Source organism: Bos javanicus, chromosome 3 (assembly GCF_032452875.1).
Source record: "Bos javanicus breed banteng chromosome 3, ARS-OSU_banteng_1.0, whole genome shotgun sequence".
Taxonomy (NCBI): domain Eukaryota; kingdom Metazoa; phylum Chordata; class Mammalia; order Artiodactyla; family Bovidae; genus Bos; species Bos javanicus.
In genome coordinates this window covers 52,425,422-52,439,368 of record NC_083870.1, presented here as the reverse complement: position 1 = coordinate 52,439,368, position 13,947 = coordinate 52,425,422, and the positions used below count along the sequence as shown (strand labels likewise).

General features: G+C 39.2%; 1 protein-coding gene across 3 annotated transcripts in view; it reads right to left on the bottom strand.

Annotated features, from left to right (window-relative positions):
* The window catches only part of HFM1 (helicase for meiosis 1), a 110,962-nt gene that overhangs the window by 1,657 nt on the left and 95,358 nt on the right, over nucleotides 1–13,947 (bottom strand). For 2 of the 3 annotated variants that reach the window (XM_061411250.1, XM_061411249.1), the window contains exons 34-36: nucleotides 7,811–7,924; nucleotides 6,348–6,438; nucleotides 85–187 (exon numbers count right to left, since the gene is read on the bottom strand). In XM_061411250.1, the coding sequence (XP_061267234.1) occupies nucleotides 85–187; nucleotides 6,348–6,438; nucleotides 7,811–7,924 (308 nt within the window). The remainder of the gene's footprint in view (nucleotides 1–84; nucleotides 188–6,347; nucleotides 6,439–7,810; nucleotides 7,925–13,947) is intronic. The other variant, XM_061411251.1, reaches the window with a different exon arrangement.

The window sequence follows — 13,947 nt, the reverse complement described above, 5'->3', positions numbered from 1 at the left end:
AAAGTCAGCAACCATTGAAGGTTTAACTATTCAGGCAGTATTTAAAAGAAAAAAGAGAGAAGTGTTTCTTCTTATAATACTTGCATTTCCAGATTGTTGAGGTAATTGTGTCATGGAGGATGCACCAAACTTGGACACAGCAGAATTTGATAAATAAATATCTGGCTTCTCATGTGATGAAACAAAACTAAAAATCAAAATGAATTACTTGGTCAATTGTGGCATATAAGAGAAACAAACCATTCTAATTTAGATCAATAGTAATTCTTTGGAAAATATGATTAGCTTATCATATTCATCACCCATAAAATTGATGCTCTATTTCTTAGACTCATGGTGAAATTGGTGTCTCTTCTTTCTTTTTGACAAAAAAGCAATTTGTATATTCCAAATTAAATATGAATACTACTTTTAAAGGCCTACAGAAACAATCATTCAGCAGTTTTCATTAGAATTGAGTCTTAGTCATCTGTAATCAAGCAGTCCATAAATCTTCTCTAAATCCCACTTGCTTAACTTTTAGTATCCTTTCCCTATTTTGGTCTCACTGTAGACAGACATCTCTAGTTATCTTCTCATGTGTAACTGTATATTAGTGTTCATCTTTAATCTTTTATATTAAATTCATTCATTAAAAAACATTTCATGATTCACTACCATAAGCCAGATATTGCACTAGGAGCTAAGTATAAGCAGTAAACAAATCTTTAGGAGGTGATCATCTATAGAGGTGCAGACCATAAACAAACAGTAAATATAATTACAGATCCTGAAGTGATATGAAGGAAATGAACTGAGTAATAATATAGTAGATAACAGTGTGGAGCACAAACCCCCTTTAAAAAGACGGTCATGGATGCCACTCTGAGGAGGTGACAATTTAAGCTGACACAGGCTAAAATGTGACAGTCATGCAAGGAGCCACAAATAGTAGATGGTGTAGGGAAGAATCACACATATTGCTAGGACAGAATCTTTTTATCTCTTATATCAAGGAATGGCAAGGAATTAAAACAGTAAAAAGAGTATGAAAGGAAGAGCATGTGTCTCCTTTTCATCATAGACCCTCAGCACTCACAGGCCTTCCCAGCAGCAACTTTTGGCACCAGTTTCTCAGAGGTTTCTTGATAGAACTCCATTTTAAACCCACCTATTTTCTGTTGGTCACTTTTAAACTCTTCCAAAATTATTTGTACTTTTCTAAAGTTGTGGTGCACAACACTGTTCATATGCCTTGTTACTTTCCTACTTTGATTTGCCTACTTTCTTTATACCCATGGCTTTGTTCCACTGTGATGCTTCTAATCTGTTTACTGTGTATGACTTAGAGTTAGAACCAATGAATGGAAATGATAAAAAGACAAATTTTAAAAGCTAGTGAATGACCTGAGAAATCCAAACATGAAACAAGCACTATAGAATGAATAAGCCCCTGGTCACTGGAATTGTCTTGGTGGAAACAGCACGATTACTTGCCGGTAATGTTGGATGGTTCCTTTCAACTCTGGAATTCTATGAAATCTATGATTCTGTGATGTAGATACTAATGTTCAGTAAAATGACTAAATAATAGCAAAAATATCATATGACACTTACAAACTTAAAAAAAAATTTTTAAAGTAGGAGAAATAACTCTTTAGTAGAAAACTGAACCCTGAATAAAAAGTTACCAATATTTCTTCTCTGTGGGAAAGTTTTGGTTCTGGCTATAACTTCTCTCCCTTACGTTCTAATCAAGTACAACATACAAATGTATTTTACATTTCTACAAAGATACTTTACGTTGAACACTTCTAATATATTTTTTTTCAAATGTCTCATATGCTGTATATCCTTAAATAATATTTATGTCTACCCACTTGTCATTTATTCTTCCCTGTTCCTTTACTGCAATATTCTATCAATTTCTAAATCTATTCTTGAAATGACTCAAAAATCCAATTCTCTCTCTCAGTTTCTATCACCTCTGCCCCAGTTGAGGACTTATCATAGCCTGCCTTTCTCACTGGCCACTATGCTCCTGGTGGTCCTACCCTCTACAATTCATTCTACATATCACTGCTGGAATGGTATTTTTCTGATTGAATTATATAACTTTAATAGTTATAAGCTTAAATAGCCTTCAGTTCAGTTCAGTTCAGTCGCTCAGTCATGTCCAACTCTTTGCAACCCCATGAACTGCAGCACGCCAGGCCTCCCTGCCCATCACCAACTCCCGGAGTTCACTCAAACTCACGTCCATCGAGTTGGTGATGCCATCCAGCCATCTCATCCTCTGTCGTCCCCTTCTTCTTCTGCCCCCAATCCCTCCCAGCATCAGAGTCTTTTCCAATGAGCCAACTCTTCGCATGAGGTGGCCAAAGTACTAGAGTTTCAGCTTTAGCATCATTCCTTCCAAAGCAATCCCAGGGCTGATCTCCTCTAGAATGGACTGGTTGGATCTCCTTGCAGTCCAAGGGACTCTCAAGAGTCTTCTCCAACACCACAGTTCAAAAGCATCAATTCTTCAGCGCTCAGCCTTCTTCACAGTCCAACTCTCACATCCATACATGACCACTGGAAAAACCATAGCCTTGACTAGATGGACCTTTGTTGGCAAAGTAATGTCTCTGCTTTTCAATATGCTATCCAGGTTGGTCATAACTTTTCTTCCAAGGAGCAAGTGTCTTTTAATTTCATGGCTGCAGTCACCATCTGCAGTGATTTTGGAGCCCAAAAATATAAAGTCTGACACTGTTTCCACTGTTTCCCCATCTATTTCCCATGAAGTGATGGGACCAGATGCCGTGATCTTCGTTTTCTGAATGTTGAGCTTTAAGCCAACTTTTTCACTCTCCTCTTTCACCTTCATCAAGAGGCTTTTTAGTTCCTCTTCACTTTCTGCCATAAGGGTGGTGTCATCTGCATATCTGAGGTTATTGATATTTCTCCAGGCAATCTTGATTCCAGCTTGTGCTTCTTCCAGCCCAGCATTTCTCATGATGTACTCTGCATAGAAGTTAAATAAGCAGGGTGACAATATACAGCCTTGACGTACTCCTTTTCCTATTTGGAACCAGTCTGTTTTTCCATATTCAGTTCTAACTGTTGCTTCCTGACCTGCATACAAATATAGCTTAAATATCTTGGATGGTTCTTCACTGCCTACTATGGAGATCAGAACCCAGAGCTGGCTAGGCTACAATGGGTCTATAAGCATTATTATTATTTTTTGGATAAGGGGTGCTGCAGATACTTAAAAAAATTAGTTGTCAAAATTTAAATGTCAGGAGATGTCACATAAATTTTAGATTCTTAGCTTTTTTGAAAAATCAGAAAATCTGACAACACTAGACTTACAGTTCCTGCACTGCAACATCTGGTTAACTCTGGGCAGTGGTTATTTCCTTTAGAAGGGGCACTCTGCAGTTACCCTTGGCCCATCAGATCTGGAAGCAGTTTGAGTTTGTGAACTCTGACCTACTGGATACAGCACAGGTATCTAAATATGGCCCCTCACAGACCTCAGCAATCTCAGCCTTAATTCTGTGCCAACATTGACCCACTTTACTGACCCTTGAGCACCAGATGCCTTTTCAAACCTTATCCCTTTACATACACTCTTCTACCTGGAATGCATACAGTTCAGTTGCTCAGTCATGTCTGACTCCTTGTGACCCCATGGACTGTAGCATGCCAGGCCTCCCTGTCCATCACCAACTCCAGGAGTTTATTCAAACTCATGTTCATTGAGTCGGTGATGCCATCCAACCATCTCATCCTCTGTCATCCCCTTCTCCTCCAGCCTTCAATTTTTCCCAGCATCAGGGTCTTTTCCAATGAGTCAGTTCTTTGTATCAGGTGGCCAAAGTATTGCAGTTTCAGCTTCAGCATCAGTCCTTCCAATGAATATTTGGACTGATTTCCTTTAGGATGGACTGGTTGGATCTCCTTGTAGTCCAAGGGACTCTCAAAAGCCTTCTCTAACACCACAGTTCAAATCATCAATTCTTTGGCACTCAGCTTTCTTTACGGTCCAACTCTCACATCCATACATGACCACTGGAAAAACCATAGCCTTGACTAGATAGACATTTGTTGGCAAAGTAATGTCTCTGCTTTTTAATGTGCTATCTAGGTTGGTCATAGCTTTTCTTCCAAGAAGCAACCATCTTTTAATTTCATGGCTGCAGTCACCATCTGCAGTGATTTTGGAGCCCAAGAAAATAAAGTCTGACACTGTTTCCATTGTTTCCTGATCTATTTGCCATGAAGTGATGGGACTGGATGCCATGATCTTAGTTTTCTGAATGTTGAGCTTTAAGCCAACTTTTTCACTCTCCTCTTTCACCTTCATCAAGAGGCTCTTTAGTTCTTCTTCACTTTCTGCCATAAGGGTGGTGTCATCTGCATATCTGAGGTTATTGATATTTCTCCCAGAAATCTTGATTCCAGTTTGTGCTTCTTCCAGCCCAGCATTTCTCATGATGAACTCTGCATATAAATTAAATAAGCAGGGTGACAATATACAGCCTTGACGTACTCCTTTCCTGATTTGGAACCAGTCTGTTGTTCCATGTCCAGTTCTAACTGCTGATTCTTGACCTGCATACAGTTTTCTCAGGAGGCAGGTCAGGTGGTCTGGTATTCCCATCTTTCCCAGAATTTTCCAGTTTGTTGTGTTCCCGACAGTCAAAGGTGTTGGCGTAGTCAATGCAGCAGAAATAGATGTTTTTCTGGAACTCTCTTGCTTTCTTGTTGATCCACCGGATGTTGGCAATTTGATCTCTGGTTCCTCTGCCTTTTCTAAATTCAGCTTGAACCTCTGGAAGTTCACGGTTCACGTACTATTGAAGCCTCGCTTGGAGAATTTTGAGCATTACTTTGCAAGTGTGTGAGATGAGTGCAATTGTGCAGTAGTTTGAGCATTCTTTGGCATTGCCTTTCTTTGGGATTGGAATGAAAACTGACATTTTCCAGTCCTGTGGCCACTGCTGAGTTTTCCAAATTTGCTGGCATACTGACTGCAGCACTCTAACAGCATCATCTTGTAGGATTTGAAATAGCTCAACTGGAATTCCATCACCTCCACTAGCTTTGTTCGTAGTGATGCTTCCTAAGGCCCACTTGACTTTGCATTTCAGGATATCTGGCTCTAGGTGAGTGATCACACCATCGTGGTTATCTGGGTCATGAAGATCTTTTTTTGTATAGTTCTTCTTTGTATTCTTGCCACCTTTTCTTAATATCTTCTGCTTCTGTTAGGTCCCTACCATTTCTGTCCTTTATTGTGCCCATCTTTGCATGAATTGTTCCCTTGGTATCTCAAATTTTCTTGAAGAGATCTCTAGTCTTTCCCATTTTGTTGTTTTTCTCTAATTCTCTGCATTGATCACTGAGGAAGGCTTTCTTATCTCTCCTTGCTACTCTTTGGAACTCTGCATTCAAAGAGGTATAGTTTTCCTCTTCTCCTTTGCCTTTCACGTCTCTTCTTTTTTCAGCTATTAGTCTTTTCTTTTATACCTGTTAAACTCGGTTTTGTTTTTGTAATGTTTATTTATTTTTGGCTGTGTCTGATCTTAGATGCAACACACCGGATCTTTGGGATCTATGTTGCAGCAGGCGAGATCCTTCCATTACAGCATGTGGGCTCAGAAGTTGCAGTGTGTGAGCTTAGTTGCCCCACGGCAAATGGGATCTTAGTTCCCTAACTAGGGATCGAACCTGTGTTCCTTACATTGGAAGGCAGATTCTTAACCACTGAACCACCAGGGAAGTCCATCTCCCTGTCAAACTCTTATTCAGTTTTCACGTCTTGTGAAAAGTGAGGATTCCTCACCTCAGCCCCAAAGACCATGATTCAGTAGTAAGTCTAGCATGGGGGCCCAGGAATGTGCATTTTTAATGTATTCCCCTAGGAGTTGGACATAACTGAGTGACTAAGCACACACACACACACACACACACACACACACACGGCAATTTTTATTTGTGTGGTCTGACAAGAGGACTTTGAGAAACACTGCTCTAAGATTAAGAGGGCTTGAAACATGTGAAAAGTCATGTATGAAACGAGATGCCAGTCCAGGTTCAATGCACGATGCTGGATGCTTGGGGCTGGTGCACTGGGATGACCCAGAGGGATGGTATGGGGAGGGAGGAGGGAGGAGGGTTCAGGATGGGGAACACATGAGAAATAAAGGAATAAATTAAAAATTAAAAATAAAATAAAATAAAAAAAAAAGAGGGCTTAGCTTGGCTGATACCCTACTGCTTCTCTGCCATCTAATGACACGATCCTCCTCTCTACTTACATGTCATAAAAATATAAAGTCGTAAGTATTTGAAACCAAAGTTCTAAAACTTGCCTCTTAGATGATTCTCTTTGGAACTGGCCTTTCGATTCTTGGAATGGTAGCTTACTTTCCCCAGTACTTGAACTCAAAGTGTTTCCAAATCCTAGGTAAAGAGAGAACATTTTGAAATAAAATACCAGGAAACAGATGAATAAAGCTTTTCACAAGTTCTACAAGGACTCTCTCCAAAAAGACATGATCTGGTTAAAGAGAGAATGAAAATTCTCAACAATTAAATTTACTGTACATATATAAAACAAAGGAGTGAAGTTAATGGAGTAAAACTACATAACACATAGGTTAGCTTATTAGTCACTATATTAAAAGGCCCCCAAACCACTTTTATTCATTTATAAGCCATGTAAATGATCAAGTCAAAGTTATTCAATATTTTCAGTGATCTGCAAAGGGCTGATTTCCTGCTGTCAGCCATCCTGGGACAGAGTCTCTCCATCTCGCTATCTTGTCTTATACTTATCAAGGTTTTCACTTCTCTGTTTTAGTGAAATAGGCTGAATTTGCCAGTAACTCAAAGGCCTAGTTCCATTATTTTTGGATTGTATATGATTTAAACACAATATCTAATACAGGAGAAACTAATTGTTTCCTCTTAATTATTTACACCTGAAAAGTCAATTCATGTATTATTTCTGCTAGAAATAATATTTTATGTTGTTTACTAGCATATAAGAATATTTTAAAAAATGGAATATTTTAAAATATAGCAGTTGTTTACATGTCCATCCTAAACTCCCTAACTATTGCTGCCCCCCATCTTCCTCTCTGCCCCTGCCAACCCCAGCAACCAGCAAGGACCTACTGTATAGCACATGGAACGCTGCTCAATGTTATGTGGCAGCATGGATGGGACAGGAGTTTGGTGGAGAATGGTTACATGTATATATATGGAGTTTGGGGGAGAATGGTTACATGTATATGTATGGCCGAGTCCCTTCACTGTTCACCTGAAACTATCACAACATTGTTAATCAGCTATACCCCAATGCAAAATAAAAAGTTAAAAAAAGTGGAACATTTTTGTCTTTCAAAAACATTACCAGACCATGTGAAATCTTAAAATGTAGAGCAGGATAGTCTCTTTTACGAGGGAAAATTCAATAAATCTTAATTTTAATACAGCCTTTAGCAACAGAAGGGACAACAGAATAGAAAAAACTCATTCGCTATATCATCATTAAGGAATAACCTTGACCTCTGTGCTAGGGATAGGAAATGTTATGTGTGAGAGGGCCACATTTTTAGTTTTGCTAAAAACTATAATCTGAATAAATCAAAGCTAATTAAGTACACGCACCAAAAAGGCAAATAAAATTAGTTTAAAAAACTTGACTGAAAAACATTTGAGGAATTTCTCATGAATTATTTCATTCTAAAATACATACATTTAAAATTAAATACATACAATACATATATACAAAAATACATGCAAATGAAATATATTTCATGCTATTTACCTGATGTTTTTGTCTTCTCAGTTTCAGCTGAAAAGCTAGTAATTTCTACTAAGTTTTCATCATCAAAGTCATCCCAAATTTCATTTCCCAATTCAAAGTTCACTTTCAAAACTTCTGAAAATGAGAAATTACTTTTAATCGCATCTGTCAAATTCTAGTTTCCATATGCATTAAGATTTCTGTTGAACAGAATTGTTGAGGGGCTTTTTCACTTGAAGTTATAGAATAGGTCCATCAAGAAAAATCTGTCATGTGTTTGTAAGTAAGTGTGCTGCTGCTGCTAAGTCATTTCAGTCGTGTCCAACTCTGTGCAACCCCATGGACAGCAGCCTACCAGGCTCCTCCGTCCATGGGATTTTCCAGGCAAGAGTATTGGAGTGGGTTGCCATTGCCTTCTCCCATAAGTAAGTATCAGTTCAGTTCAGTTGCTCAGTCATGTCCAACTCTTTGCGACCCCATGAATTGCAGCACGCCAGGCCTCCCTGTCCATCACCAACTCCCGGAGTTCACTCAGACTCACATCCATCGAGTCAGTGATGCCATCCAGCCATCTCATCCTCTGTCATCCCCTTCTCCTCCTGCCCCCAATCCCTCCCAGTATCAGAGTCTTTCCCAACGAGTCAACTCTTCGCATAAGGTGGCCAAAGTACTGGAGTTTCAGCTTTAGCATCATTCCTTCCAAAGAAATCCCAGGGCTGATCTCCTTCAGAATGGACAGGTTGGATCTCCTTGCAGTCCAAGGGACTCTCAAGAGTCTTCTCCAACACCACAATTCAAAAGCATCAATTCTTTGGCACTCAGCCTTCTTCACAGTCCAACTCTCACATTCATACATGACCACAGGAAAAACCATAGCCTTGACTAGATGGACCTTTGTTGGCAAAGTAATGTCTCTGCTTTTCAATATGCTATCTAGGTTGGTCATAACTTTCCTTCCAAAGAGCAAGTGTCTTTTAATTTCATGGCTGCAGTCACCATCTGCAGTGATTTTGGATCCCAGAAAAATAAAGTCTGACACTGTTTCCACTGTTTCTCCATCTATTTCCCATGAAGTGATGGGACCAGATGCCATGATCTTCGTTTTCTGAATGTTGAGCTTTAAGCCAACTTTTTCACTCTCCTCTTTCACTTTCATCAAGAGGCGTTTTAGTTCCTCTTCACTTTCTGCCATAAGGGTGGTGTCATCTGCATATCTGAGGTTATTGATATTTCTCCAGGCAATCTTGATTCCAGCTTGTGTTTCTTCCAGTCCAGCGTTTCTCATGATGTACTCTGCATAGAAGTTAAATAAGCAGGGTGACAATATACAGCCTTGACGTACTCCTTTTCCTATTTGGAACCAGTCTGTTGTTCCATGTCCAGTTCTAACTGTTGCTTCCTGACCTGCATACAGATTTCTCAAGAGGCAGGTCAGGTGGTCTGGTATTCCCATCTCTTGCAGAATTTTCCACAGTTTATTGTGATCCACACAGTCAAAGGCTTTGGCATACAGCAGAAATAGATGTTTTTCTGGAACTCTCTTGCTTTTTCCATGATCCAGGGGATGTTGGTAATTTGATCTCTGGTTCCTCTGCCTTTTCTAAAACCAGCTTGAACATCAGGAATTTCACGGTTCACATACTATTGAAGCCTCACTTGGAGAATTTTGAGCATTACTTTAGTAGCATGTGAGATGAGTGCAATTGTGCGGTAGTTTGAGCATTCTTTGGCATTGCCTTTCTTTGGGATTGGAATGAAAACTGACCTTTTCCAGTCCTGTGGCCACTGCTGAGTTTTCCAAATTTGCTGGCATATTGAGTGCAGCACTTTCACAGCATCATCTTTCAGGATTTGGAATAGCTCCATTGGAATTCTATCACCTCTACCAGCTTTGTTTGTAGTGATGCTTTCTAAGGCCCACTTGACTTCACATTCCAGAATGTCTGGCTCTAGATGAGTGATCACACCATCATGATTATCTGGGTTGTGAAGATATTTTTTGTACAGTTCTTCTGTGTATTCTTGCCACCTCTTCTTAATATCTTCTGCTTCTGTTAGGTCCATACCATTTCTGTCCTTTATCGAGCCCATCTTTGCATGAAATAATCCCTTGGTATCTCTAATTTTCTTGAAGAGAGTAAGTATAGGTACTTACTCTCTTCAAGAAGAGAAGTAAGTAAGTATAGGTACTTTTAAAACCATAAGCATCATTATCTATTGACATATGAAACACATTTTTCAACTATTAATACTAAACAGAGGTCTTGAGTAGTAGTTTTCTAAAGCACTGGGGTCAAGCATTATTGAGTACTATAGTCAACCAGTTTTTTTTTTTTTTTTTTTTTTTAGTCAACCAGTTTTATTTACATTACATGTAGTGATTGATTACTACACTAAATTTAATTTTCAAGGTATTTTTCTAGATAAAATTAATTTTCCCTCTTAATTTCTGCATAAGAATAATCTTATTCCAAGATTGGATTGTAATAGCTTCTAAAATGGGCTTCCTATCCCATCTCCTTTCCTTACAAGCAGTTAATTTTGAATATTGCTATGAAAATATATCTTTATTTTTCTCCTGCTAAAATATCCTCAGTGTTATCCACTGTATATAACCTGGGTTTAGAGCCAGACTACCCATTGTATGTAGCCTGAGTTAGAGTCAGACTACCCAGGTGAAAATTCCACCTCTCTGATTTACTGGTTGGATGATATTAGACAAGTAATTTAAACTCTGAGCCTAGTTTTCTCTTCTGCAGAACAGGGATAATAGTACCTAACACATATGATTATTATGGAAACTAAATGTCTTTACCTGTGCAGTTTTCCACAGTAGTGTGTTAATAAATAGTAATAATTTGTTTCTCCAAAAAATCTTGTGCATATATATGTATTATATGTGTTTATTATATGTAAAGGATGTGTGATTGCAGCCATGAAATTAAAAAATGCTTGCTCTTTGGAGGGAAAGTTATGACCAAATAGATGGCGTATTGAAAAGCAGAGATATTACTTTGCCAACAAAGGTCTGTCTAGTTAAGGCTATGGTTTTTCCAGTAGTCATGTATGGATGTGAGAGTTGGACTATAAAGAAAGCTGAGCACCAAAGAATTGATGCTTTTGAACTGTGGTGTTGGAGAAGACTCTTGAGAGTCCCTTGGACTGCAAGGAGATCCAACCAGTCCATCCTAAAGGAGGTCAGTCCTGGGTGTTCATTGGAGGGACTGATGTTGAAGCTGAAACTCCAATACTTTGGCCACCTGATGCGGAGAGCTGACTCATTTGAAAAGACTCTGATGCTGGGAAAGATTGAGGGCAGGAAGAGAAGGTGACAACAGTAGGTGAGATGGTTAGATGGCATCACCGATACAATGGACATGGGTTTGTGTGGACTCTGAGAGTTGGTGATGGACAGGGAGGCCTGGGGTGCTGTGGTTCATGGGGTCGCAAAGAGTCAGACACGACTGAGCAACTGAACTGAACCGAACTGAAAGGATGTGTAGCACACAATTTACACGTGATAAAATACATAGCACGCTCAATTGTAAATTCCACACATCTAATTGATTATCACTGAATGTTTCTATTGAATTTTGCCAAACTCTTGTTCTGTATCAACATATGGTTGCAATTGATAAATGTAGTTCTCACATTCATTTGTCAATTCAAATGTTGGTTGATATTTTAGTTGACTTTAATAAAAGTTGGAGAAGGAAATGGCAACCCACTCCAGTATTCTTCCCTGGAAAATCCCATGGACAGAGAAGCCTGGTAGGCTACAGTCCATGGGGTTGCAAAGAGTCAGACATGACTGAGCGACTTCACTTTCTTTCTTTAATAAAAGTAAAACAACAAAGACATGTTGGAACTTCATTCATTCAACCAAAGACTTAAGCAACTTCTTTGCTGAATTAGATAATAATTTTCCAATGCTAGAAGCATATTCTTTCAATTTTCCATGCTATCCACAATGTAAGGGCTACAGACATGACACTGACAAACCTAACTTCTAACATTTTCTCCATCACTTTCTTAAGTATAAACAATAAGTCAAGCCATGATTTGTATTGTTTGCTGACTTCTACGATGTAAAGATTCCCACTATGTGTCACACTGGTAGCTTGATTTCAAGCTACCAGTGTGACACAACTGAATGCAAAGTTGGAAGAAATGCACAATAACACCTCTTCATGAAGTATTTCCATCGTATAAATACAAATATAGATGTAAATTTCATGTGTTAGTGTTAGTTACTCAGTCGTGTCTGACTCTTTGTGACACCATGGACTGTAGCCCATCATGTTCCTCTGTCCATGGCATTCTCCAGGCAAGAATACTGGAGTGGGTTGCCATTTCCTTCTCCAGGGGATCTTCCCAAGCCAGGGATCGAACATGGTCCTCCTGCACTGCAGGCAGATTTTACCCACTGAGCCACCAGGAATACGGATAATAGTAAAATGTAAAAAAAATAGTAAAATAGAATAATGAGGAAATGGTTAGTTTTTAATATTTATAGTCTTAGTTTTTAATATAATTTATTTAATTGAAACTTTATATAATTAAAGTTTAATAATGCCTGAAAGAATCCCCTTATACTCTCACAAGCTGGTATAAGCTCACTCCAGTAAAATTTTTCTTCACTTTAAATAACCTCTACACTATCCAAAACTTTCTCTATGCTTTCACTCTACCTCCAACTCCAGTTCACATTATTCTACTTTTGTACCTTGATAACACGAGAGAAATATCAATAACCTCAGATATGCAGATGACACCACCCTTATGGCAGAAAATGAAGAGGAACTAAAAAGCCTCTTGATGAAAGTGAAAGAGGAGAGTGAAAAAGCTGGCTTAAAGCTCAACATTCAGAAAATGAAGATCATGGCATCTGGTCCCATCACTTCATGGGAAATAGATGGGGAAACAGTGGAAACAGTGTCAGACTTTATATTTTTGGGCTCCAAAATCACTGCAGATGGTGACTGCAGCCATGAAATTAAAAGACACTTACTCCTTGGAAGAAAAGTTATGACCAACCTAGATAGCATATTCAAAAGCAGAGACATTACTTTGCCAACAAAGTTTCGTCTAGTCAAGGCTATGGTTTTTCCAGTGGTCATGTATGGATGTGAGAGTTGGACTGTGAAGAAAGCTGAGCGCCGAAGAATTGATGCTTTTGAACTGTGGTGTTGGAGAAGACTCTTGAGAGTCCCTTGGACTGCAAAGAGATCCAACCTGTCCATTCTGAAGGAGATCAGCCCTGGGATTTCTTTGGAGGGAATGATGCTAAAGCTGAAACTCCAATACTTTGGCTACCTCATGCGAAGAGTTGATTCATTAGAAAAGACTCTGATGCTGGGAGAGATTGGGGGCAGGAGGAAAAGGGGACGACAGAGGATGAGATGGCTGGATGGCATCACCGACTCAATGGATGTGAGTTTGAGTGAACTTCGGGAGATGGTGATGGACAGGGAGGCCTGGCGTGCTGCGATTCATGGGGTCGCAAAGTGTCGGACATGACTAAGCAACTGAACTGAACTGAACACATACATATCTATGTTGTACAAAGAGAAGTAGGTACAAAGTGCAATGGAAATATAGAGAAGAGGACCATCTGGCTAGATGGGCTGCTGCTGTTTAGTTGCTAAGTCATGTCCAATTCTTTTGCGACTCCATGGACTGTCACCCACCAGGCTCCTTTGTCCATGGCATTTCCTAGGCAAGAATACTGGAGTGGGTTGCCTGCTATTTCCTTTTCCAGGGGATCTTCCTGACCCAGGGACCGAACCCAATTTTCCTGCTTGGCAGGCAGATTCTTTACTACCTGAGAATCCCTGGCTTGATGGGGACTGGCAGCTAAAGAAGGAAGAGACTTGAGCATATTTGTATGCTGGAAAGCAAGAGACCATAGCGAGAAGATATTGAAAATAAGGGCAAAAGAAGGGAGACAGTTAGTCTCCAAAGTTCCAGGGGAGGCAGAACTGGAAAACTTAAGATTACAGATGAAAGGATAAACCTTAAATAGAAGAAAAGATAATTCTTTTTTTTAAAACAGTTAAGGATGAGTACAGAAACAGAAAAATATATAGTTGTGGGGTGGAAAGTTGAAAGAGTTCATATATCATAGGTTTGATTTTCAATTCTCCACTGATAATTAA